We start from the raw sequence: 26,767 nt of genomic DNA, 5'->3' as shown, positions 1-26,767 counted from the left end.
AGGCAAGACATTAGGCCGATTCACTTACTCTCATGAATATGTATCCTCCGTGTAGCGAGTCCGCAGACTTCCGCCCGGCAATCATTATTCTTAATAACCGCCATTACGGCCGCCGTGCCGTGAGGATTTTTCAACGGCTGGATGCAACGTGACAGCGCAAAACGACGATAATAAAATTATGCGGCGGAACCCGAGCACGGAAACTCGACTCTCGCCAGGGGAGCAGGGGAAAAAATAAGGGAGAGATCTTTCCCGATGCCTCGAGACAAAGCCCACTTTTTGCCTCGATGATAGATCGTCCTTGCTTACCCCCTCTCGCGCGCGGCCAACAATTTCGAAACGGTATCGGGAAAAGCGTAAGAAAACGAGCGAAGAAGCCTCGCAACGAGGTTAATTACCTATCGCGCTTCCATCCGCTTGGGAGTACGTGAAAAAAACCACCTATTTTTCCCCTTTTGTGCGCCCATCGCGCTTTTTAATAATCCGCCCGTATTACTCCCCCTCCCCAGGTGTACTTTCCTTTCTCGACCGAGCAAAAGTCCCGCGTCACGATCACCGAGAGAAGCGGCAGACTCCTCGAGTTTGAGCGGTCGGAGAGAGTTCGATCCGCGGGCCTCGATTTAATTACACAGCCGCGTGGATTCCTCGCTCGGGGAAAGAAGAAACGGTGTTTAAATCTGCCGTCGTGTTCGAATTGCAAAGCGCATTTGCGTCGCAGCTATTCCATCCGCAACCGCAATTACTCGAGATGACTCGGGAAACGGAGACAAGGGGCGGCGGCGAACAACGGTCGAATCTTTCTCTCCCTCCAAGGGGGCGAGAAAGAGGGAGGAGAGCCGCCTGTTCATCGTCCCGCCGCGTACGCTTCTCCTCCTTTCCTTCGTCTTTTGTCCACCCGCGGGAGTAAGAGACGAGCGCCTTTGGACGGGGTGGAGAAAGGGAGGGGGGCCCGTATCGCGCCACAAAGCGCATTATGCGCGTCCCAGAAAGCATCGGACATTTTTGTCGCTGGATCTTGTACGCGCTCGTTATTATTTCTCCAATTACGGCCGGATTCCTGCGGATTTTCCGTGGAGGAGGGCGCTCGAAGTCGTCGAGGGAGGCGCGCCGCCCCGCCATGAATTCATTCGCACCCTCATGAAATTCAAAGCAGTCGGTTACAGCGGCTCGTGTACGACACGGTCCAACCCGTCTGTATAACGCCTCGATGTTCGATGTTTTATTTATAATTTGTTTATATCATCGCCCGTTCGACCTCTCCCTCCTTCGACTCGTTGGCCCGAATCCGCCTCTCCACTCTTTCCTTTATTCTTCCGACGCGAACTCGAACCAACCGCTCGCTCGATTCAACGCTCCATCGATCCGAGGCTGCGCGGAAATGATCGCTCGTTTTCACTTTTTTCATAACTTTCCTTCGCGCACCTTCTCAGAGGCTTGATTAAATTTCCTTTCCGATTTATCGAGGAGGGGAGAGAACCCGCGATATACCGCCATTTTCCTAGTGAAAGTGTGCGGCCTAAGCCCGTTCGATCCAAGGATACTCGTCATCGATCGATTTCCACCGCGTTTCCTTCTTTTTCCTCTCCTCTTTTCAAAATCTTCGCAATAGGTCAAGCGCACTTGCCGTTCCTTTTCGCCTTAACCACCCCGCGATACTGTCCTCCCCGATTCTTCGATTTCTTCAGTTTCCAATAGCATCCCGGCTCAATTAACTTTTCACGAATCTCGAATAAATAGTTTCGATGAAATTTTAGGGAAGTAATAACGCACGTTTCGGAATAAGAATAATTATATATATATATATATGCATATATGGTATATATATGTAGCGTTAAAACATAAGCAGGGGTCGTTTGGCAATCGTATTCCTCAGTTTAATCAAAGTGTATCTTCTCCCCAATCCTGCTTGATGAAGTCTGCCGCCCGCTCGCCGACCATGTTGACCGAGGCGACCGGGTTGCCCGAGACCACCTGATGAAAACGATCGAATCATCGAGACGCCGACTCGCGAGGAAAAGGAGCAGCTTACCCGTGGCTGAACGGAGGCGTCGGCCACTCTGAGTCCCTTGATCCCGTGCACCTTGAGCCGGGGAGACACCACCGCCATGCGATCGTAGACCGGGCCCATCCTGGCCGTGCCCGTCTGGTGATTTTCCGCCCTCGTGTTGTACTGTATCGCGCAGTTCCAGTACTCGTCGCTGTCCTCCGCGAAGCTGTCGCACTGCGGCAGATTGATCCTCTGAAACTCCACCCCGAGCCCCCTCATAACCGTCGTGTTGACCAGCTTCTGCACGACCCGGATCGCCTGGATCATGACGCTGCGATCGTGCTCGGTGGCCAGGTCGTTGCTCCAGATGACGGGCGGGTCGAGCGGGTCCTTGCTGTTGAGCGTGATGCGACCTGCGATCCGTCGTTCGATCCGTTAAGCGAGGAAGGGGGAGGGTCGAGGGGTGTTTGGCCAACCTTTGCTCGTCGGCTGAAGGTTCAGCGCCGACATCCTCACCGCCTGTTTGCTACCGGCCGAGAGGTCGGCGATCTTCGCTCTCGGCTCGCAGATCGCCTGGTAACCGGCGAAGAATATCTGGATGTCGGGGTCGTCCGGGGTGGTCAGGTTCGAGTGCCACACGCCCGTCACCTGCGCCAGGCCCGTGCTCGACAGCGGCCCCGTCTGGTTGTACAGGTACAGCTCGGCGTTGGTCTGGTTGAAGGTCGGGTAGAAATCCTCGCTCAACGAGAAGTCGAGGCCGAACGACTGGTGGTTGTGCAGGTTCTCGCCGACGCCCGGCAGGTCGAGCACCACGGGGACCCCTACGGACCGAAGGTGCGCCTTGGGCCCTATGCCGGACAGCATGAGCAGCTGGGGCGTGTTTATCGTGCCCGCGGACAAGACCACCTCCCGCTTCGCGAACACGACCCTCCTCTTCCCGTTCTGAGAAAGAAGAAAGAACGACGAGTGAAGGCGGGCAACGAGCGACGCGGCCACCAGTTCCTTACGATCAACACGTCCACGCCCGTCGCCCTCTTGTTCAGCGTCCTCACTTTCGTCACGGTCGCGTTCACGATCACGTGCAGGTTCTTCCGCCCTTCGAACGGCGTCAGGAACGCCCTCGCGCTGCTCACCCGCACCCCGTTCTTGCTTATCGTTTGGGCTACGGTGAACCCGTTGATCCGGTCCCCGGACAAGTCCTCGGAAACCCCGAAGCCCGCCTCCTCGGCCGCTTTCAGGATCTCCCAAGCGAAAGGCGGCTGGTACGGGAATCTGTCCCACGGATTATCATTTCCAACTTGTTACGTTGCACACAATACGCAAGCTCACCTCTCCACGTTCATCACTCCCCCCTTTCGGTGGTACTTGGTGCCGACCCTGCCCAGCTCGGTGTTGTTCTCCGATTTCAGGTAATACGGCATGACCTGAAAGCAGAGGTGAGAGAGGCGGGGGAGAAGTGGGGATTTAGGCATTTACCTCGTCCCAGCTCCAGCCAAAGGCACCCTGCTCGACCCATTTCTCGTAATCCTTGGGATGGCCTCGGTGGTACGCCATGCCGTGGTGAACGGTCGTCCCCCCGAGATTCTTACCTCGAGGCCAGTAGCAGCTGCCGCCCGTGCTCATGCAGGCGTGCGACTCGTTGGTCGTGTAGTACTTCCAGTCCAGATCGCCCCCTGTTTCGAAAATTTTCCCTTTTCTTCCTTCCTTCCTTTCTCTCCCCCCCTTTGAAAAAGTGGAAATCAATTACCGAGATAAAGCTGAAGGTTACTGGGTATCTCGGCCCCCGCCGGCTCGTCCGGCCCCGCCTCCAGAAGGAGCACCTTCCAATTTGGGACCTCGCTCAGTCTTCCGGCCACTACCGCCCCGCCGGCTCCACCTGCGTCAACATGCGGCGATGGTTGGCGCGCGTTTCGACGTGCTCCCCAGCCGGCACAACTTACCACCGACCACGATAAAGTCGTAGCTGAGGTCCGGGGTCCTCGAGGAGTGGATGCGCTGGCACGGCTCGCCGATCACCGGACTGGTGGCGACGAACAAGTTGAGAAGCGCGAGGAACAGCTGGCCGTTGCTCGCCGAGCAGACGTCGGTGAGCTGCGGCCCGCCCAGGAACGGCGTGGTGCATTGCAGCGAGGACACGGCATCCGAGTACATCGAGTCCAGAAGGTTCGCCTGAAATCGGGCGGCGATGAAGCGGAACGGAATTAGCGGGATGGGAATTGGTCAACGTACCATGTTGGAACCGTGCGCGGCGGGCTTTGGTCTGCCGAACTGAACTTGGCGTACCGCCGATCCCCTTTTATAGCCCCCTTTTTCCCCGACGATTGATGATGAGCCGCGCGACACGCGATAAAAATTCCGCGTTTCGAGAACGCAGCCGCGAAACAAATGACGCGATTATTAATAAATTACTGCGCGCGGAAGGGAAAACTTTAAAAAATCATTGCGTCGACGCTTGCTATCTGACGTCCCGTCGTATTGATGGATCGTGCGCCTCGCTCGAATTCCTCGAAAGGAATCGAAAGTGATCGATCACCGGCCCGTTGAATCGTTTCGGCCGACGATAACGATATTTCACGGAACGTGACATTCCCATTTTTACCGATGCGCCGATTATCGCTTTGACTTAATTATGGACGATAAGAAACAGTTTCGCAATTTTGACCAACGCACGTGTCGCGTTAGTCGGAGGAGACGTCTCGCACGCCGCGTTAACGGATTTGTAATCCTGATTGATCGCTATCGCCCTATAATCACGCCGTATCCGTTTAAATCATCTCAGGCGCTGCGCCAAATTCGGTATACCAGTTGTATTAAATTAGGGGAAGCCTGTCGTACGAAGAATCCATTATTCAGACATTAAGGAGTTAAATCACGTTTGCGGGATTCCATTCTCTCCCGCTCTATTCCATTTTACATCTACTTTTTCGCGAATCCTCCCATAAATACGGATGCGTCTTCGATCCGATTCGTTTGAAAGGAAAAAGGAAGCGACGAGGAACGCGGAAATTCGCGTCGCAACAAAAGAAACACGTGGGAATAAGTTTGGAATTTCTCACGTACGAGAACTCGATTCTTTTTCCTCTCCTCGAACAAATATCGCTTACGCGTGCGCGCTTTCTTAATTATCGCATCGATAGGATGTGAACAGGTGTGAATGAATAACAGGTGCAACGTGCGGGACAAGTCAGAGGCAATTCAATTTATTTATCCGCATTCGTAGCAGCGATTTACATTTCTTTGGTCTCGATATAACGACGTTCACATACGACGATAAAGATGATCGAGTCGAGCTAATCGAGTTTAGCGCGATCAATAACGCTTTCCGATCGCTCGCGTACGCGACGATGGCTGGTTAAAATTTTGCTGCTGCGCAAATATCCTGTGCGCAACCGGAAGGAAAGACTAGAGATCGAGCAGGGGTCTTGACTACCAGTCACCCTGGTCCCAGTCGATGTATTTGATCCCCCAAAGCAACAGATCCAACGAGTTGTCGAGCGTGGGGTGGGAACTACTGAGGAAATATGGCAAATATTTGACTACACATCTAGCGACTATATCAACGCCCCTCCACCGCCGTTCAGTTTTTCCACGGATGGGAGGAGGCATGCCCGTACCATTTTGCCGGCGCACCACCCCAGTCGGACTTGACGAAAGCGGCTGCCCTCTCGCCGATCATGATCGCTGGAGCGGCCGTGTTCCCGGACGTCACCTTTCGAAACCACGTTTCTCCCTCCATTATCCGTTATACGTTATAACGTTCCAACAAAATAAAACATTGCGAATACCCGAGGCATGATGGACGTGTCCGCGACGCGCAGCCCCGCGATGCCGTGCACCCTCAGCCTCGAGTCGACCACCGCCGCTGGGTCGGCGGCCGGGCCCATTTTGCACGAACCGGCCTGGTGGTTCTCCGGGCCCGTGTCCTGCCGCATCGCGCACCTCCAATATTCGTCGCTCGCGTACGGGTGCTGCGAGCAGGCCTGCAGCCGAGGGTTGGCGAGCGTCACGTTGTACTTGGCCAAAGAGGTGGCGTTGCTCAGCGACAAGGCTATCCGGATTCCGTGGAGGAGGACGGCCTCGTCGAGCGGGTCGCTCAAGTAGTTGGCGTGGATCACGGGCTTCGCGAAGGGGTCGTTGCTCGCCAGTCGAAGGCTACCTGGAAAAGAGGAGAAGAGACTCGATCGACGAACAAAGGCGAGCGGAATGCCGAACCTCTGCTGCGCGGGTGGAGATTGGTCGGCGAGATGCTTATGTGGCGGCCGCCGTCGCCCATCAAGCTGCCCACGAGGCCGGTGGTCGCGCAAGCCGCCTGGTACCCGCCGAAGAAGATCTGGAGATCGGGGTGGTCCTGGGTCGCGTACATCGAGGGCACGATCCCCGTCAGCTGCGACAGACCCGTCGAGGCGATGGGCCCCTTGGCGAACGCGACGTACTCCACCACGGACGGCCAGTTCAGGTCGAACTCGTTCGGCCGATCTATGCTGAACGACAGCGTGAACGAGACGTGGTTGTGCAGGTTCTCCCCGACCCCCGGGAGATCGTGGACGACGCTCACGTTCACGGCCTCCAAGTGCTCCCTCGGCCCGATCCCGGAGAGCAGCAAGATCTGAGGGGAGTTGACGGCGCCCCCCGAAACGATTATTTCCCGAGAGGCACGCGCAACGCGAAGCTCGCCGTTCTGGGGATCGGCAAAGATTTTCAAAAATTTCCTGTATAATTATAGAATGCTATTACGATTCGCCGGTTTGTCTACCTTGTAATATTGCACGCCGACCGCCTTCTTCTCCTTCAACAGGATCTTGGTCACGGTGGCGTTGGTAACGACTTGTAAATTTCTCCTGTCACGGAACGGGCGGAGGAAAGCGGTGGCTGCGCTCCGTCGGACACCGTCCTTGCTCATCGTTTGCGCGACCGTGAACCCGGTCAATTGATCGCCGTTCAACTCCTCGGGGATCGGGTATCCCAACTCGGCCGCCGCGGCCAGTATATCGTTGGAAATGTCCGGCCTCCAAGAAAATCTCTCCACGTTGAGCAACCCGCCGGTCGAGTGATATTTCCGCCCGACTCGATCGATCTCCGTGTTGTTCTCCGAGCACATGAAATACGGCAGGACCTATTTTACAGGGGAGAAAAAACGGAAAGAAAAGTGTGTCGCGTCGAGTTGCTCTCCCTGGAATTGTTATTAAAGGTGAATCAGACTAAAGGATTGGTAAATCGTTGGCTACACGCGATCCGCTTTGTCGCAACCCGCCGTTACACCGTTCGCGTGGAAAAAAGAAAGAAAAAAGATATCATACGTGCGGTTCGAGGAATCTTTCGTAACGCGACTTTCAATCTCTATTTTACTTTTACTTTCGGAGACGAAAACTCGATAATTCGATTCAGTCTTGAACGGCTTACGTCCTGCCACGACCATCCGTCGTTGCCCATCGCCGCCCAGTCGTCGTAATCCTTGGGATGACCCCGCGTGTACATCATGCCGTTGTGACTCGAGGTGCCTCCGAGGTTTTTGCCACGCGGCCAGAAACAGGATCCGCCCGAGGACAGGCAGGCGTTCTTCTCGTTCGTCGTTCGATAACCCCAATCGATATCGCTTCCTGTTCCAAACCGACTTCTTCATTTCCATCTCGAATACGCTAAGATAGACCTACCTAGAAACATGGCCACCATGCTGGGAACATCGGTGCCAGGCGGCTCGTCCGGGCCGGCCTCGAGCAACAAAACTTTCCATTCCCGTTGCTCGCTCAGTCTGGACGCCACCACGGAGCCGGCTGTTCCTCCTGAAAAGGGGAAACGAGTGTCGAAACGATCGCGTTATTATCGAAGCAACAACAATGTAGGATTTCGCGCGGACGAAAAGTAGGAAACGAAGCGAATCGTCTAGCGTGGAACGGGCTAGAAAGTGGCTCGACGAGGCCTTGACCGTGGCAAACCGGCAACACCGACGAGGCAAAAGTAATTATACCGTGCGTGTGGTATGTTTATATACGTTATTCGCGATGCTTTGGTACGCGGAACGTGTTTCGCCTTCGCTCACGTGACACGTGTATCCGTGCTCGTGCGCAGTAAAGAGAACGAAGGAGCGACCGAAAACACAGATCCGTAATATACTTTCTTCTTCGGAGAATTACGGAATATATACATATATATGTATATATTTATTGTCGAAATTGATTAGATTTTTTTTCTCGACGAATGTTACGGAAATGAACGATACTCGGCTATCGAAGTGGAGAGAAATTTTTCGCAGAGTGTCAACTCGGGCCTGAGGTAAATAACGGGAAGAGGCGAAACGAACAAATTGAGCCATTTGTACGCGCGCGTTCCGCTTTAAGGAGAACACCGGTGTTAATATTCCTGTACGAATGACATGCAAATGTTGCAACGTTATCTTTCAGTTTTATCGAAAGCATGCAGCAACATGGCTGTGTTTAGTCTCGCGTTGCGGGCGCGAGATATTTATGAGACGTAGCTAATTATGAGGCCACGCTTGGGAAGATTAATACGTGAAGCTTTGCTCGTTGCGGAATAATATCGGGCTCATCGTTGCTGTTCGAAGTAATTAACAACACGCTCGTGGCGTTTAATATTAATTAACCGTGGCGGTGTTCCGTCCCGCAGCTTTTCGATCCTTCGCGACAGATTTGCACTCGGTATCACGATTCGTCCGCGATTCTCGCCCCGAGGAAGAAGAACGGATCGATCGGACGACGAAAACGTTACGAGGCGTGGGTTAGCCAGGATAATTAGTCGCTCGTTTAATCGGATCGCCCGTCGAATGGAATCGGGAGAAGAGATAGCGGACACCGGTTATCGGGGGAACGAGGTTGTTCGGTCGTGCGCAATAGCGCAGAAAATAAGCCGTTTCGAATCGCTCGTTATTGCTCTTGCCCCACTTTCTTGCATTCTCGAGAACGGGGAAAAGTAGCGACTGTGTCGAGGCGGTCGCGCCTAGACTCCCCTCCCCCGACAGACAAGGGGGACAAGTGGCGAAAACACGGAACAGATGGGACGGAAGGACGGAGAAGAAGAGAGTTCGAGCGGGCCATCGGGTATCGATTCGTTGCCCGATTCCGACCCGTTCCTTTACCGCGGAGATCCCAGCTTTTGTTTTTCTCTCGTTTCGCCGGCGGCGTTCCCCCCCTCCCTCCCCAATGTGACAGCGCCGTTTCCCGCAAACCGGACCACCGATTGCCGTCGCAACAGGAATCGGAGAGATCAACGGGTGAAAATCAGGTTCTCGCAAGAAACGTTCCATAACTCGGTTGCGCAACACGAATCTCTCGATCTCCTTAATTCCTTCGATCGGTTCGATCGGAAATTTAGGATCCGCGCGTGGCCGTGCATCGATGCTCCAATGAGAAGGAAAAAAGAGAGAGAGAGAGAGAGAAGCTGCGTATAATGGAGGAAAAGTGTCGCCGGGCAAATAACATTTTCATCGCGCGATACGTTGAATATTCGGCGAGATTATGGAAATAACGGGCGGCTATTATAAAATATTTTCGCGGCCGAGCCGGCGAAATGCATATTTTATCATAATTGCCGCGCACGTAACGATGCGATCCGGACAATATCTTCTTCCCTGTTCATTGGACGATCCTTCTTCGCGCATGAGTCGCGAAGTCAAATTTAACGATTTGATCCATTCGATCGTTGTACGGTTTCTTCGACTTTCTCGAGAATAACGAAACTTTCTCGAAATCTCACCGAGAGAGATCACGGTAGAAAGGAAAACGGTATTAATAATACGCGGTAATCGATCGATCAGCGGATAACGGCAGCCGTCCTTCTGCGATTCGCCGTCATTTTGTTCCCGCGCGCGGATAAATAAATACGAGCAGTTCGAAATTGCCTCCGTTTAGAAAGAACAGCTTTCACGGGGGAGGGGAGGGGGGCGTTTAAACCGCATCGTCCGCGTCGAATATGATTATTTCGCTCTGCTCTCCCCCTCCCTCCTTCTGAATGCGATTCGTCACGCTCGAACGAGCCTCTCCAGTCTTTTCGTCACCCTCCCCATTGCGACACCTCCTCCCCTTCCCCGCCAGTTTTTCCACCGGTTAGTCTTTGTTTCGCGTTTCTGCGTTTCCGGCCTTCGAGCGATTCTCCCCTCTTCTCGCCAATGCGAATCCCCGATGCGAAATTGCGAAACTCGCCGCCCGTCGGCCGGAACGAAACGCGATGCAGCGCGGTTGTTTATCCGAAAGATAAACGATACGGTACGATTTTTAGAAAATAATGTAATTATACCCGCGCGTTTCTCCAAACGATCCAGGGATCCGATCGTTTGACCGTTCGGGAAAGCGCGTATCGAATTTTCGCTCGAAAAAAAAAAAAAGAACGGAACGGAAGCGGTCGTCGATATTCGGTTTCGAAATTTTTACGAAACTTTTCGAAAATCGTCGAGAAGCAGTTCCTTCCTGTCACTTTCGATCATCACTTTTTCCCGAATGAGACACTTTGCTTCATAATTCCGATTCCAGCAACCTCGAAGCCGATTTATGGTCTCGTCGCTCGTCGAAAGGACGGATAATCTTTCGCGAGAAGACTCCACTTTCGAACGAATTCGTTTTCGGTATGCGTCGCGAAAATAGCGAACGTTCCTTCGTCGATTATTATCGCGTCGCGTGGAAAGCTTGGATCAAAACTCACCGCCCACCACGATGAAATCGTAATAATACTCGGCAGGTTCCACGGGCTCGAATCGCTCGCACAGCAGCGAGACCTCCTCCTTGGCGAGTACGAACGTGTTCAACAGGCTCATGAACGTGAAAAATTGAGGCCCCGGGCACACCTGCGCGAGGCTCGGCCCCAGATTCGGATCCGGGCAGATCGGCGAGATGGACAGGTTGTACGACATTCTAGGAGGCACGTACGGGAAGAGAAAAGAGAATTATTTCGATCCTCGGGAGTAAAAATCGGGAACGATCGAGTTCGACTTTTCGCCGTTAATTGTCAGAAAATTGTCGCCGCGTGTTAATTAATAGACGCGCCGAAATCACCTTCGAGTCGCACGCTTCGAGTTGACGTTGAAAAATACGCGTGCGATAAAGACTAGATCTGCTTTCGCCACGCGTTGGTTAAACAACGAGACGAAAACTATTTTATCGATATCGGTCGTCGTTACGTTAATTATACGAGTTATATAATTATTCGAATAGCGAAATAATAAATATAAAAAGTTACGCAGTTACGCAGATAAGAACGATAACTTATTATCGAACAATTTATTAGTTTTCGTTGTCTGGAATTTCCGCAAGGAATTTACGTGTCGATTTCTTTTCTCCTTCGCCGCGCACGATCCGTCCACGACGATCAATCCGAGTGTTTCGCTTCCTTCGTATCGTACCGCTTGTCATCCGCGGCGAGGCAGATCTATGGCATCGCGTTGAAATCGGATCGGCATTAATTAACGGGGAATTAATGCGGATCTAACTAACCGGGCCGCGTTAATTAATTTTAGTTCTAATTAGCGCGGTTGAATTTTTCGTGTGTTTAACATCGCGCGAATTAACGCGGGGGGGAGCAAAATGGAGGAGGGAAATATCGCAATTAAAGTACACTTTCGTAATGCAAAACGTAACGATTATTTTTCATCGTTCCTTTATCACTCGATTCTAATGGTTACATTTAATATTCCGTTACACTTTTTTTTCGACGAACGAGCGACAACCGTTACGCCAATTATGTATTCACTCGCGCCCTCCAATCCACGCTTCGTCCTACCTTAAATCGATAATTACAGGCGAAGCGACGAGAGAAACAACGAGATACGCGTGACGCGACGAAAGCTCGCACGTGGCCTCGTATCTTTATACGAGGTGTAACTGTAATACCTCTCACCGTAGAGCCTCTCTTTATAATTCGTCTCCCACCTCGTCCTTTCGTCTTTTCCCCGCCCGAGCGAATCGCCTCCTCCGGAAAAATCTACGCGTTCATTTTTCGACGACTCTTCGGCTGATTCAGTCGCGTAATTTCCGAGTTATCGCGCGTGTTGATCTTCTCTTCTTCTTCCTCCTCCTCCTCCTCCTCTCCGTTCCGTTCGTCCGCAACCGCAACCGTTTATCTTCAACCGTCCGTCCTTTCTTTCTCTTTTTAAATACCGTTTCGCTAATTGTCCCACCTTTGATCTTTCAAACCGGAAGAGAATCGTTAAAACCGGTTCTCTCTCTCTCTCTCTCTTTTTTTGCGAAGCCCTTTGTAGCGCTCCGGTTTTTTAGAATTAACCGCATGTCGGATACCTGTTTAATTGCTCGAGGTTATTCTAAAGATTAGTTGACAGTTTGTTTCTGCTAAACAAACTCGTCGCGCGGCCCGGGTCACCGGGCCGAGTCGCCCGGCGGAAACTCGATTTTAAAACAACCGTTTGTCCGTGTTGTTTCAACCACGGCGTATACACATTTTTTTTTACTTTTTATTTTTCATTTTTTCTCCTCCCACTCCCCTCGCTCCGTTTCTCCACTTTGGCGGAGACGCGGTATTCCTCGACGTTTTCGTACAACGCGGTCGGTTAACCCGGTGAAACGATTCGGTGCCCGCAATGAAATTATTAACGGGGGCGAACATTGTCCACGTAAACGGCAACCTGTGCGCGTCCAGCGTGTTAATAAACCGTGAATCTCTGGGTATTATTTCGCAGCGGCCGCGGCTCGAATATAATAACGCGCGGCGGACGAGTACACACGAACCGATAATAGCGTCCCACTTAGCCGCCACCGCCGGATCCGAATTCAACGGATCGACGCGACACCGGATACGCGTTTTCGTGCGCGCCCCTCCCCCTCTGTGCTGTAACACGATGAAAACGGCCATTATCGAATTTACAGAGGCCGATTCCGCGAATATACATCGTTTCGAACGATTCGTATATCTCGTCCCGATCTCTTGCTTCGGCTCGGAAAGGAGATGGTTGCAATTGGACGGTAAAATGGAAATTGCGCGTATTCTTATATCACGAATGAAAGAGGAGGATTAATTTACACTGGCACGCGATGGACAGTTGTTTCTTGTATTAAATATCCATTTTCGCAGATATGGAAATATATACGTGTGTATGGGATGTTTAGATTCGATCCGAATCCGTATCTAACGGACAAGGATTTTGTCTTGAAACGGACGAAACTTTGCGCGAAAATCTTGAACGAACCGACTCGTCGTGGGTCCGTGAGTTCGCATTGTTCGGGTGCACAGTTGGTCGAGCAAAAATCATATTTTCGCGGCGCGAACTCGGCGCACAATGGGACTTCCGTCCTCTTTTCTCTCCCCCAATAAATTTTATCTTACGCGCTTTTTTTGCTCCCCAAAAAACGGGAAGTTGGACTCTCGAAACCGCTCGTCACCGTAATTTATTATTAGAAAGCTTCGTTTTTGCGTACTCCGCCAGCGACACCTAGTTTTAACAATAATCGCGGTCTCTATCTCTCTCCCTCTTTCATTTTTACACGCGAATCCCGCTCGATGACGATTCCGCTCGATGACCGTTCCCTTCCGATGACGAGCCGTATTTACGCAAGGTATTTCCGTCTTGTCAAACAGAAATGCGCTCCCCCATTGTGTTCTTTCCCCGGATTGCTTGTTCGGCAAACAGCGGGAATCCGTTGACGGGAATCGATACCGTATGGTTTCGCGTTTCCATTCCAACAATAATCATCTCTCTGTCGAGCATCCGCGAATGACGCACGGATGCGTCGTCTCCGCGCGGATCAAGATCCGCCGGGTAAATATAATTAATCGGTTAACGTCGCCAACCTTTCCGTCCGCAGATCCAACCGATTATTATCGACCGAAAATTGCCGTTCCTCCACGATACTGTTGCTCGTGTTGTCCTTGGTCGACGTAATTTCAATGCTCCGAAGTTGGAAACGTAAATATATTTCGCATCGAAGCGAAGAGTGTCGACGGGAAAGAGGCAGAAAATGTTTTCATTCGTAATCGTGCCGCTAGTATCGATCGTTCGCCGCTCCTTCGATCATTAATCACACGGGATAACGAGATACGGCGATGCATCGCTCTTACATCTTTTGAAGTTGTCCGAGGAAGGGGAATAAAACGAACGGACCCGAGAAGAGAGCAGGAAGAAAAGTTTATTTCGGGGTATTTCGATTCAAAAGGGAAAGTCGAGTCGCTTTGATTTTTGAAGCGCGATCGTTTCGCTTTGCGGGCCTCTCTGCTTTTTGCAGAGAGAGAGCTCGACCGCGGTTGTATCGAGCGCCAGATACGAGTCTCATCTCGTCGTATTTTACGCGATGCTCGGCCCGCTTCACCGGAACACGTTACGAGCATTAAGGCGAGACCCGGTTGACGCACACCCCGGCTACCGCAAACGGCCCTCCCCAACTGCGATTCCTCTCGAACGGGCGCGTAAAAAAATCCGCCGCGGTTAATTACTCTTTCAACCGTTCCCCTTTGCAGGGGGGGATTACGTAAATCTGCTTTGTCCGTCTCTGGTAATATTTCGTTGTTTAATGACGCGTGAAATACGCTCCTCGATTGGTAATTATCGTTCCGTTCGCGCGAATATGCTTCTTCTTCTTCTTTCTTTTCTTCTTCCTCTTCTTACCTAATCGTACGATAATAATGGATATTCCGATAATATCGAATCGAAGGAGCGAGAAGTGGATAACGACCTACTCGATTCGATGTTTTTCTTTTTTTCCCCTGCGAAGCGATCGGATGATTCATAGGAATTATAGGACGCGGAGAGAAGGTGTCTTCTCTTGTCCGATATTAACAACGTGTAATAAATAACACGTAATAACAATAAATTTGTCGTCTCGTCACGCCAAGATCGCGATACTCGTTGGACTACCGATTCCAAGTTCGATCCGCTCCGCGTCTCCGAGTTGGAGAGAGCTTTGCTTAAGCCGGGCTTAAATAAGCAAACTGTCGCGCGGATACGTCCTATATCCCTCTCTCTCTCTCTCTCTCCTTGTCTACGCGAAACTTTTTGTCGAATTCCCCATCGAAACCGCTGGGAGAAGAAGGTTGGGAGGGGTTCCGCTTATTTCGCTTATTTTCACGTCTGTTGATCTTGCGACTCTCGCGATTCCTCGGAAATATCCACCATCTACCGTAAACATTTAATAATTTTCTTGGAGAAAGTTTGAGACGTCGCCGTCGCGAGTCAACCGAGCCACCGTCAACGTCGTTTCCTAAAATAAACTCGGGGAAGCGATGAGGACGACGATCGTTTTCTTCCTTCCTTCCAATCGCGTCGTAATTACTCGTTAAGCGGATCGAGAGAGAGGGGAGATTCGTGAAACCAGCCCATAATTTTATGAGGCTCGGGGGGAAGGGGAAGGGGAGCGACATCGTTCGACCATTGCGGTGTTGCCGCGAAACTCGATCCCTGCGGTAAGATTCGTACGATGCTCTCTCGAGCCTCGGTCTTCGCCTCTAAGTGTACTTCCTTGTATATCCTGTGGGGCCAGGATATCGAGTTGTTCCAGTTCGTTCATCGGTCGCCCCCTAACCTACGTGGAATTATATTTTCCACCAACGAACGAGGTACAATGTATAATGATATATATATATATATATTTCGTTGGGAGCGGATACGGCGGGAATTTATACGTAGCCTAGAAACAATGGCGACCGTGGCCTCCTCCGAAACTTTCGACGTTTCAGTTTTTAACGACCGACGCTGAATTAACGATCCTTTTCTTAATTGCTTTTCCAACGGGATAGCCTCGTAGTATATATATATATATATATATATATAGTTATACGTGGGGGAAATTAGGCGGATGAAAATCGATCGGCGTGTTTGTCAGCAATACGAGGCAATACGAGGTGTACGGTTGTTCCGCGTAATAGCGACATGCAACAATCATGTAGGAAACTGTGCGCGCGATTGTTTGAACAATCGTTGAAACGTGTACCCGCGTAATGGTATATACGTGTAACACGCGTATGCGACTATTTTTCGAGAAAGGGTCGCGAGGAAAAAGAGCGTTTGAGAATCGTCGAGCGACGACATCGAAACACCTCGAATTATTGCCGACGATTGTTTGGTATCTAAAAGCTGCGTAATTGGACGGAGAGGAGTTATCGGTCGGAAATATTATCTTTGCTCCTGCTCGAGGAGAGAGCGTGGCAACATTTCGAACAAGTTCGAACACGTAGCCGCTCTCCGACGTAGGGGGGAGTGTTTGATCGTCCCATCGATTGCTCTCCGAAATTAATGCACGGAGGGGAAAATAAATATAAGATTCGATCGCAACGAACGCGTTGATCTTCAGCTCGGGTTAACGAACGTAAGAAGGTACTCCGCCGCGCCGTATCTCGGGATCAGATCCGAAAGTAGGAAAGTGCGATCCGAGGATAAAAGTTATGGCTCTGCGGGGACTTTTTCGTGGATTTCCGGGGATCAAGGAGCCGCCATCCGCGGAACCTTGCCTGCCTCCGATCTCTTTAAGCCCCGACGAGAGACCATTCCTTAAGCCGAATCGGACCAGATATATATATAGAGAGAAGCTCGAAACGAGGAGGGGGGATGATAAACCGATTATCGCGTCGCGAAGGCGTCGCGGTTCGTGGAACGCTTTCAATTTACGTAGGCGGACGACGATCGTTTGCGATCGGACAAATGGGAAAACAGCGCAGGCCGTTGTCCGACCATCATTTCCGTTCTGGCCGCGCGCGAATAGCGAACCTCCCCGCCCTCCAAAAGATACGAGGACCTCGATCGAACCGAGCGATACCGTAATTAACGTTCGAGTGGCTGTTGCCTCGTTTCCGCGGAATTTCGCTTCTACCCCGTGATCCGTGCGTGGTGGTGGGACGTAACTCGTCCCAAACCACGTCCAAACGACCCAACAGAAATGTAACCGGTCTCGATCCTCTCTCTCTTTTTCTCTCTCGTTAAAAGGGACACGAGATTCGAACCTCTTAATTTGGCACGGGTCAAACGACCAAGGCTCGCGAGATTCGCCAAGCTTTACGAGGCTCCTCTGAGAGCTGGCCTAACCTATCCTACCTCTTTCCATAAACCGGGAATGATCCGCCTGTACGACGGCGTTGTTACCGGAGGGGAGCCGGGTCCAAGCATCCCTGCTTTCCACCATCTTCGTGCAACGGAACACGAAAGTGTTGACGACTGAAAAGCGCACTTTGCGCTTACTTGCTTACTTGCTTTTAGCTTGCCTTTAAAGCTGTCGAAAATTTACGGCGCCTTGGACCTCTTGCGCCCTCTAACGAGGGTTCGCGTTTATTACGAAATTCCTCTCTCTCTTTCCTCTCGTGCCAATGCGAGGGGGGGAGAAACGTTCGAAAATGAGGCAATTAGAGCGTGAAACGCGGAAAACGCCGCGACGAACGATCTTCCAAAAGCGCGGATCGAGTTAAGGATCGAGAGCGAGTTAACAAATAATTACGAACGCGCGTGTGTGTGTGTGGGATACGTGATGGGAAAGCGGCTCTCCCGAAAGGAAGCGAATCGAAGGAGAGGAAAGGCTTTCTTCGAATAATGCGAGAGTTTTCCGTCACGTTCCTCGCGGCAAAGTAGACACCTCTCGAAAGTTTTCGATTCGGGAGGAAGCCAAACCGAATTAGACTATTGGAGCAGAACGGAGGCCCGTGGAAAAATATTACGAACCGCTTCGCGATCACGTCCGCGGAGCGAGCTAACTTTCCTTTCTTCCCTCCTCTTTCTATCTCTTGCACGACTTTTCGATACCAACATGTATACGTTTAATCGCGAATAGGGCGCAATTAGAGCTTCCACGCAGAGTCCGTTCCGAGTTAAATGAATTCCTTTCGAACTCGTTACCGACAACTCGGCCTGCTTGCTTCTCGGAGAGAAAGAAAGAAAGAGGAGGGAAGAACCGGCTCGTATATCTTTCTGTATAAAGTTGAGCAAAAATGTCGAGGAGGATTTCTCGTTCAGGAATAACAATGCAATCTCTTTCCGCGGAATCGAAGGGAGCCTCTCTTGACGAGTTCTGTACGAGGATTTAAAAAACAATGGATTTATCGGTATCGGTATCGTGGGAGTAGCGAATAGTTTTATATTGTGCTCGAAAGGAGAAGTACTTTCGATCGTTTCGCCAATGATCCCGTTGAGCGGGAAATCGCGATTCTTCTCGAGATCGATGACTGCCTCCCAAAGAAGCAAGTTGATTAACCTTCGTGGATTAATTAAAAAAAAAGAAAGTCGATCTCTCCGCGGGATTCCGTCAGACGAGGCGTCGCTTAAGGCAGCTTCGTCCACCCCCCTTTCTTTCTCCTGTATCCTCCAACTCTGCGGCTCGATTCAAACTCGACGGGCAAAACGGTTGCTGGGAATCGTACTTGTTGAGCCGCTTAATGGGTCCGGGAGCATTGTGAAAGTTGCTCCTGCAATTTTTCACTCCGCCAAGTCTCCCCGAAACTTCATTCGATTTCAGCCTGCTCGACTTGTTCCAACTTTGTCGCAGCTCCCTCCTCCCTTACACTCTTCCACGTGTGTAAACTTTGCCAGTGGCGGCCGATCGTCGAGAAAAGGGATTATTCTCGCAACGTTTTGGGTCAGCGCGGTCGTCTCCTCGAAATCGCTTTAAGATATTTCGGAGAATGGAGGTGCGATAAGAGAGAGGCAAGCTCGTATCGCGAGTTGCGTCGCAGCGAAACAACGTGGCGCAAAGACGCTTTTCGAATTTCAAACTTCTTAATCGGAGAGCAGATCTCGAGGCAAGAACGGCGGGCGAAGCGTTAGGGAATTTCTTGCTGGTGGAAATTAGCGGCAATCATTCTCGGCTTAACCGATCGGCGATCCGAGCGTCTTTTTGCCCTCCTCCTTCCCACTCGATGAAAACTAATCGATCGAGATTAATTATTTGGCCTCGTTTCGAGCGCACACGTTTACCGAAAATTCGCTGACGGGCGAAACGCTCTCCGTCGCTGGAGCACTCGAGAGGCTCCGATAAGGGATGACAAATAGAGTCGTGGTACGTGTTGATAGCGTGTATATAAATATTCAAAAGGAGGGAACGGCGTTTCCCTCGGCGTTAATGACCGAGGCTCGCTCGATAAACGGAGCGTCTCGGCCGCCGTTTTCGAATTATTCGAAACAGGACGCAAGCAGGAGGGTGAGAGTAAATAAAGATCGGACGATTATCGCGATTTAATCGCGAATCGCCGTTTCGCTGTCCGAAACGCGGCCAAGAAATGAGATTAATTGCATTTCGTCTTCGACTTTATGCAAATACCGCCTAACGTAGCAGATTCGCGCAATTAGACCCACCGGCTTCTTCTTTCCTTTCTTTCTCTCCAACGAGCGCCACTCCAATACCGCCCTCCCTTTTTCCGCTCGTCGCGTCCCGTCGTTTCGAGAGTTTGAGAAAATTATACGAATCTCTCGACAGATCTCCGAGAGATCTGGAAATTTCGTATAATACGGAGGTTGAATTCGTAACGAGAAGCGCAATCCTTTGTTCACTCTCGCGAGTGAGAAAAATACCGAATCCATTTTTTAAATTAGTTTTCGACGTCGGCCGCAGAAAAAAAAAAGAAGAAAAAAAAAGAGGAGCTTCGAATCCATTTCGTAATTCGAACGAACGGGGGGAGAGGGGGGGACGGCCACGTAACGTCAGGGAAACGTTACAAGTTTTCCTCTCCTTGACGAGCAATTACGAACATCCGCGTCCGCAACATCCTTCTCCTCCTTGTTTCAATTCCGTTAACGATTACACGATTACGTCATTTTAGAATTTTATTTATACGCGCGAATTTTCACCGTCCCCGTCTTTTCTTCCCCAGTTTCGGATAAAATTATTGTACATCTCTGTATCGGCGCTTCTCGATAATTCGCATCGCCAACTTGTTACGCCGATTCATCTCCTTACGCCTATCAAAACTTTATTCCAAAGTGAATCCGTTCGATTGGGAATCCACTGGTTCTAATTCGAATTCTCAAACCGATCTCGAAACGGAGACGAGACGCGCATAAATAGTAATCGGTCGGAGAACGGTCATCTGGCAAACATCTTTTCGCCGGAATGAAAATTCAAATTCTTTTCTAATCGAATTCTCTGATCGATCGATCAAAAACCCGTTTCCCCGGTTCGCTGATGAACTTTTTGCCCGGTCCGATTCGTCCGTTCGATTCATATCGCGAAAATTAGTTTCCTAGACTCGAGCTCGTTCCGTCTGATCGATCGTTGTTACGTCACGAGGAAATTATCGAGAAGCGTTCTTGAAAGGGGCAAGGAGGAGGAGGGGCGATCCCTGCCCCGCGGAAACGCGTCGATCCAGAACCGTTCCTGTTTATGAATGGACGGGGACGAAGCTTAATTCCTCCATTTCCGCATCCACCTGCCAATCTACGCTTTTCTCGCTTTCGCCGCTCTATTTTTCCCGCCTGTGTCTATACCGAGCAGCCAACTCGTTTCACTTTCCGGCAGAGATGGAACGGCGAACGCTTTTTGCGTTCCCCCTCCACGGCAGCGTGTTTACAAATAACAGGCTCGAACGGACGCCTCTCGAGGTCCCAATTGGTTCTCAACCTCTCGAACGAAAACATAGATGTCTCTGTGCATCGATCTCGCGGTCGATGCATTAATTAAAGGAGGAAAGAAAGAGCACGTAGAGGACGCGTAAAGCGAGAGTCGTTTTTACGAGCGAACTGGCGCAGGGACGAAGGATAAAATTTCACGAGGGAGGTGGGGAGGGCGTTTTCGCGGCTCGCTCGCACGGTTGACGGACCGTTTAAACGGTCGTATTAATTTATGGGAACGACGCGAGCCGAGTGGAACGCGCGCGGATAGGAACCGTGCGCCGACGTGACGTGGCGTGTCAGGAATACCCGGGATGAATCGTGACGTTATCACCGACGATGGAATTAATTATCGGGGGAAGGAACGCTCGATTATTCTCGGCTGGAGAAGCGAAACGAAACGAAAAGTAGGCGATAATCGCGGGCAAACGTTGCAGATTCCAGTGGACGAAATCGATCGCGTTTTCCAGGCCGGATTTACGGATCTGCCTCCGATCCAATCCGCCATTGTTTTCCATCCCATTTCGTTCGGGATCTCGCTCGTCGAATTTCACGACGTCGTTGCGTTAATTATTCTCTCCGGATCCGACCGGTCGGAGTGAAATTGGCTAATAATTTTACAAGTCCGTAAACGGGGGAAACACAGCGGGAAGCTGTTAAATCGATGGTTTCTGTTATCAAGCGCGTGGAAACGGGCAAACGGGGATTCCGCACGAGGAGGAGGAGGAGGGATTCGAACCGGTCGGCCATTGTCGCACGCCAGATTTCCACGTTGTAGTGGCCCATTGATGGGTGGATTCGGTCCGCTATCTGCCTCGCCTCGGCCTCGATATTTGCTTGTTAAGTGACGGTATTGACGCGACAAGCAAATATCCATAATCGAGGGTCGTAATTGCTTTCGTTCGAGATACGAACGTTTAAAGTCCTCCCGCGGCAAAGGAGGGAGGGGATATCGAGAACGGCCGTGAGATCCGTGGAAACTTTTCGCGCTTTATCGGCGCGAAACGCAATTTAACGGAATGGCAAGTTAATCGCCGACGTAATTACTCATCGAACGACGAGGATGGAATATAATCGTCCGCGAAAACGTCCGCGGGATGTCATCGTTCCTCGACTCGAGTCCAGCTTTCTTGCGCGAATCACTTTGGCCGGAGTTTACAAACGTTGTTCAAAGTTTTCCAAGAGCATCGGTCCCAAGTCCGTTCACTCCCCTCTCCGCGCATTTCTTAATTCGGGATTAATTCAATTTCACGCCGTCGGCCAAAGTCCTCTGCCTCGCCATTGATTCCACTTCGCCGCGAGCGAAAAGTACAAACGTATCCTTCTTTCTCTTTTCTCTTTTTTTCGTGCTTCCTTCCTTCCTTCCTTCCTTCCTTTCTTTCTTTCTTTTCCTTTTTTTCGGCATCGCGGCTTCTTCGCCAATAAACGAAACGAGCCGGGAGAGGAAAAAGCGCCTATAATACGTTCGTTAACGAGCAACGATCAAAGTTTTCGACCAAAGTACGTTGATTAAGCATACTTTAAACAGAGATCTCGTTTGAAATTCCGATACCCGGCCCTCGGTATTCAAATGATCGTTTCAACGGGTCACGCGGATCGCCGTGATATCCGTGAATCGGCGAAACTTTGCGCCTAGTTTTTCTCCAACGATTCGAGTTCATTAAATTCGGCAGCCTCGGCTCATAATTGCCCCGACGAATTTCCATAGGATCGATAAGGCGGCCGTTATTCCCTCGCGAGAATCGGTGCGTGTTTACCAGAATCCACTTTCGACGCCGTTGTTCGCGCCATTTGCGAGGCCGCCGCCGACACGCTTCGTTTCGAAAGAGCGGGCGAAAAATGCGATCGAATCGTGAACTCGCGTTTGATCCGAGCGGCGTAAACGGTTTACGACCGTCTCGGCCGCGTCCGTGCAGGTAGGTAAAAGTTGGGTAACCGATGGCCGGTCGACAGCAGGTAGGAAATTTCATTAAAGCCCGTAAATCCGGCCGATCTGCTCGGTGCGGCCCGGCATGATAATGGCAAGGCTCTCCGGGCGGGTTGGGCGGAACGCTTTGATCCCCGGTCAAAGGGCAACGTCTCCGAAGGGAGAGCGACGTTACGTGGGCCTCCCTTGGCCTATTGTGGCTCCCATTGTTGCGCAAACTGCATTACAACCGGAAGTGGCCGCGACCTCCCTTCCGTGCCTCGTAACTCAGTGTCTCGCGGCCGGGTGCCGGCTTTGCACAATGCGACCGGCAACTGCACAGCCTGTAACACCGCCGTCACACATCCACGCCGACCTAACCTCGCCTTCCCCGACTCCCTCTAATCCCCTCCCGAATTTCCAAACACGGCCCTCCTTCCCCTTATTCTCGAATCTCTAATTCCATCGATCGACCGCTTCTGTCTTAACCGTCGTCGAGTTAATATTCGCACGGATACGTTCATCGATCGGCGGCGGTGTCGTCTCGAGAGGTAAAAACAATTCCCTTCGCTGTACGGATGTATCGAGATGTCCCGAGGGGGATAAGGTATTAATGATTTCGAAGCGCCACCCGCTCTATTTTCTTTTTATTATTTATCCCCGAGGGGGATCTTGGAGCGTTAACTCGCCTCGACGAAATTTTCACCAGCGAGAGGTTAGATCTCGAAGGGGGGAGAATCCGCGGGGGAAAGTTGGAATCTCCACGTTTATCGGAAGGAAGGAAGGGAAGTGAAAAATTCGGCGGGATTTTTCGGTGGCAATTATTCGATCCACGGTTTCGTGCGATAAAATTTAAATTTCCCCCGGAAGAAAGTGGCTATTTCTCTTCTCGAGGGAGGGATCTCGAGGTCCGTGTCTCCGAGAGTGTTGAACCGATCCGCTCGACGTGGGGAGCTAACGCTCTCTCCCGGCTGCGAGGGAGGGGGAGAAATCTTTGTCGCAGAAATTCAAAGGTATAAAGTGTCGACGAAGCGTCCTGGGAGCGGCAACAGCGCCGACCCTTATAAAGACGTTGAATTTTATGAAACGTCGAGGGGATTCGGCGAAAATATGTAAATACGCAATAAAGCGTAAGCTCCCTTCCCTCCTTCCCCTCCTCGTCGCGCGATGGTCCTCTCCATCGCCGGGACAAGGCGAAATTTCAAAGAGAGCCAACCTCCTCCTCCTCCCACGCTTCTTATTTCACCAAATCTCCCCCGACAGACAAAGACGAGTCCCTCCTCCCACGGTTTACGTACGAACCGACTGCTTCTGCTGTTCTCCTCCTTACGAATCGATCCAGCCTGTCAAATGTATCGTTCCTGACGTCCAATAAAGACGAAATATCGCCATATCGAAAGCGTCGCGAATAGTTTCGTTGAATATTAACCTTTTACGAGATTTCGCGAAAGGATCGATTGAATCTCGCTTTCGACCTTGAGACACGGAACAGCTCCCGTGTGAGAGGCGCTCCGTAAATAACGAACTCATCCGTCCCTTTTACACCCTCCTTCTCTCTCCCCCAGAGCCATCCGACTGCACGAATTGCCAGCATAATAGCGGCTAACAACCGGTCCTCCGACTCGAGTTAATTTGCGAGCAAGACGGCGCACAGACCCCTCTTTGACAATCGTAACGTTTGCCTTGTTAAAACGAACCCCATTATCCCTTCGGTGTCCCTCCATTGCTCCTCTCCCTTCCCGACTCGCTCTTCTCTCCCCCCAATCGGCCCAACTTGCCTCGACGCTTCGCAATTTCGACTAACACACGAGCTCGTCTCGCGCGAAAATTGCAATCGCGCAAGGAAGATTTGCGAAAAAATTGGCAGACTTCTTCCAGTTACGAGCTCCGATTTTTGGCAGCGATCGAATCCGTTGAACGCGTTTCGAATGCGCGACACGGGCCGCAGCCGCCATTAGCTCGACGTTTCGAGCTGGGGTCTTTGAGGGTTAATTGCGGGCGTGTTGCGGAATTGCATTAATCGAAACGGCTTTCGAGGCTTCCACGGTGTTTAAACTGCCCAACTCTCCATCCGCGTAGAAACCTTTAAATAAATAAAATTGGAATAACAAACTTACCTCTACTTGTGCGCTTAATTTTAGGAAGGGAGGGGTGTTTTCACCGACGCTCGGCTAATCTAATTACGCGGATCTCGGGAGGAGGAAGCGTGACGCTTATGAAAAATTCCATCGTGCAGGCCTCGCACACACATACCCGTACTAGGCGAACGTTAAATCGCGAGCAAGGCCGCGAAATACGCGCATGAAATTATAACGAATCCGGGAAGGATCTTCCCGGGGGTTGTTGCTTTCAACGGCGGAAAGTAACTACGGTGGGGAGGGAAGCGCTGTTGCACGTGCAACCCCGAGCTCGTTACAAGCTGGAAAAACTGGAGAATTCAAATGAGTGGCGTGCCTCGGGGGCGTTTATATGGTAAACAGTCGCCCCTAAGCGATATTTATGCCCGAAGGGAGGGGAGAAATAAATAATAAGGAGAGCCAACCCCTCCAAGACGGTCGATAAACGGAAATTTTCACGGGCTCGCGTTCCGTGACGACAATCAGATCTCTCTCTCTCTCCCTCGGATTACACCCTCGATTGTTGTTTCGGTCGGGAGCGGCGGACCGAATCGAATGGAATCTCGTTTCGTCGAATAGCGAGTTCCTCGAGGGATCGGCCGGGGAGGAGGACCTTCGTATCGGTTTGCGAGAACGAGTCGATCCCTTTTCGATCCCTGGCGAAAGAGTCGCAAGATCGAGAGGAAAGTTAACGAGCGTTCTGTTTGATTGCAGTGCCGTTGGTGAATATCAGCGTGGTGGAAGGAAAGTCGGCGGAGTTGCCATGCGACATCACCCCACCGGGCGAGGACACCCTTCACATGGTGTTTTGGTTCAGGGACGAGGCCGGAGTACCACTGTACACGTGAGTGTACTGCCACCTTCGTTAATTGCACGAATAACAACTTTCGAGACCTCCTTCTGAGGCCGAACCTTCGAGAAGAAGAAGAAGAGGAAGAAAAATGCTTGGAGGAATCTCGGCGATATGCGTTGCATCCCACGGGGCCGAGATACAAGCGTTATTAAACGTACGTCACTGTTCGTTGCCCGCTCGACTCCGAATTCCTTTCTGCATTCCGTTTGCTCTCTCCCTCCCCCCTTCTCTTCCCCCGAACGGGATTTTACGAGCGGGCGTTTGCTTACTCGGTGTCCCCGGGATAGTCGAACGGGCAGACGCCTCTTAATTGAAACGGTTATTAATTAAAAGCCTCCGTCCTTTACCCCGCGGATCGATGGAATACAAAATCGTTTTTTAATTGACAATTATTTCGCTCGATCGTGTATCTATAATTTTCCTTAATGAGGCTGAAAATTGAAGAAGGTATGAATTTATGAAACGCGGCATGCACTGAATAATTTTTCTCGCCGAGGAATCAAAGACAGGGAGGGATAACTCGGAATAGGTCGAAACGAGTGGTGATGGATGACGGAATCCTTCTTAATTGACAATTATCTCGATCGATCGCTCGTAATTTTCGCGTAACGAACCGTGAATTTAAATACGCCTTGTTAATCATTTTTCGTGGCCAATTTCTTCTTCTTCTTCTTCTTCTTCTCAATTAACAACTCGTTTAACCGCGACCCCTATTTTTCAATCGATCGCATTTTGTGTCTCGAGAACAGCCTGCTCCTTATTGCTTTTTCGAATTTTCGCTTTTTCGAATCACAGTCAAAGGTTACGCGGGGAATGGGACGTATTATATATATACAAGAAGAAGGTGGATCCGCCTAATGAGGATCAACTTACGTGGCACGTAATTATAGCGTATCGATAAATTTGAATCGGTGTCTGAGGGGATGCAGCAACGGCAGCTTTATCGGCGAATAATTGATAACCGCCGCGACATCCCCCCTACGATCTCGTCTATAAATTAAGATTCTCGCAACACTCGTAACACGCTTGCAGAGAGAAAACTTTTTCTATGTTTCTCTTTTATTAATTCGAGTGGAAAAGATTCTGTTCGAAAAGTGATCGCAAACGTTAGGTGGAATTTTAACGGTGAAATGAAGCTTGGGAAAAAATTGGCGTTATCGAGAATTTCAACGTTTTTCGTAATACGATTTCAGCCATGTTTCGACTCGAGAATCGGATCGGGAGGCACGCGAGCACACTTGGCCCGTTGTTTACGAAGCCATCTCGTTAAGGAAGTATTTGGAAGCTCGTGGACATATCGACGTTGCGTGCGCCTCGCACTAATTATAACATACCGCGCGAGGAAGGTCGGTATGCGAACTATGCGCATACCTAACCTGCACGCACGCGCCTTGGCAAACCTCCGCTAAAGGATGCGCGCCTATCGAGAGCCCCC

General features: G+C 50.9%; 3 protein-coding genes across 15 annotated transcripts in view; 1 reads left to right on the top strand and 2 right to left on the bottom strand.

The window, feature by feature from the left end:
* Positions 1-26,767, top strand: part of LOC107997785 (nephrin) — a 153,360-nt gene that overhangs the window by 29,918 nt on the left and 96,675 nt on the right. For 5 of the 7 annotated variants that reach the window (XM_062075261.1, XM_062075265.1, XM_062075259.1 and 2 more), the window contains exon 2: positions 25,194-25,323. In XM_062075261.1, coding sequence (XP_061931245.1) covers positions 25,194-25,323 — 130 coding nt within the window. Of the gene's footprint in view, positions 1-14,455; positions 15,491-25,193; positions 25,324-26,767 lie in introns of those variants that run through there. The other 2 variants (XM_062075264.1, XM_062075258.1) reach the window with 2 other exon arrangements.
* On the bottom strand, positions 1,772-5,414 carry LOC107997822 (glucose dehydrogenase [FAD, quinone]). Of its 2 annotated transcripts, XM_017056685.2 has the most exons (9): positions 4,217-5,414; positions 3,928-4,156; positions 3,735-3,863; positions 3,464-3,660; positions 3,317-3,411; positions 2,995-3,259; positions 2,464-2,929; positions 2,030-2,400; positions 1,772-1,971 (listed from the first exon to the last, which is right to left on the bottom strand). In XM_017056685.2, the coding sequence occupies exons 1-9, from the start codon at positions 4,217-4,219 to the stop codon at positions 1,879-1,881; spliced, it is 1,848 nt and encodes a 615-aa protein (XP_016912174.1). In that variant the 5' UTR covers positions 4,220-5,414; the 3' UTR covers positions 1,772-1,878. The 2 variants fall into 2 exon arrangements, with proteins under 2 accessions (XP_016912174.1, XP_061931271.1); XM_062075287.1 differs by having other exon boundaries at positions 1,772-2,400; positions 4,217-4,907.
* LOC107997821 (glucose dehydrogenase [FAD, quinone]) lies at positions 5,161-11,835 on the bottom strand. Of its 6 annotated transcripts, none has more exons than XM_017056682.3 (9): positions 11,711-11,835; positions 10,637-10,845; positions 7,639-7,767; positions 7,388-7,584; positions 6,741-7,100; positions 6,200-6,665; positions 5,773-6,143; positions 5,602-5,696; positions 5,161-5,498 (listed from the first exon to the last, which is right to left on the bottom strand). In XM_017056682.3, the coding sequence occupies exons 2-9, from the start codon at positions 10,842-10,844 to the stop codon at positions 5,414-5,416; spliced, it is 1,911 nt and encodes a 636-aa protein (XP_016912171.2). In that variant the 5' UTR covers position 10,845; positions 11,711-11,835; the 3' UTR covers positions 5,161-5,413. The 6 variants fall into 6 exon arrangements, with proteins under 6 accessions (XP_016912171.2, XP_016912172.2, XP_061931273.1 ...); XM_017056683.3 differs by having other exon boundaries at positions 5,161-5,495; XM_062075289.1 differs by lacking the exon at positions 11,711-11,835 and adding an exon at positions 11,253-11,605.

Source organism: Apis cerana, linkage group LG5 (assembly GCF_029169275.1).
Source record: "Apis cerana isolate GH-2021 linkage group LG5, AcerK_1.0, whole genome shotgun sequence".
Lineage (NCBI taxonomy): Eukaryota > Metazoa > Arthropoda > Insecta > Hymenoptera > Apidae > Apis > Apis cerana.
The sequence above is the reverse complement of the archived record's forward strand: the minus strand, read 5'-3'. Positions and strand labels throughout refer to the sequence as shown.

Excerpts from the sequence above, each read along its gene's own strand:
- LOC107997822 (XM_062075287.1), bottom strand. Across the intron at positions 3,260-3,316 it reads GGAGTGATGAACGTGGAGAG|ATTCCCGTACCAGCCGCCTT; the intron begins GTGAGCTTGCGT and ends TCCGTGGGACAG. Across the intron at positions 2,930-2,994 it reads CGGGCGTGGACGTGTTGATC|AACGGGAAGAGGAGGGTCGT; the intron begins GTAAGGAACTGG and ends CTTCTTTCTCAG.
- LOC107997821 (XM_017056682.3), bottom strand. The coding sequence starts at position 10,844 with ATGTCGTACAACCTGTCCATCTCGCCGATCTGCCCGGATCCGAATCTG. Across the intron at positions 7,101-7,387 it reads ACGGATGGTCGTGGCAGGAC|GTCCTGCCGTATTTCATGTG; the intron begins GTAAGCCGTTCA and ends CCTGTAAAATAG. Across the intron at positions 5,499-5,601 it reads GGTGGTGCGCCGGCAAAATG|TAGTTCCCACCCCACGCTCG; the intron begins GTACGGGCATGC and ends ATATTTCCTCAG.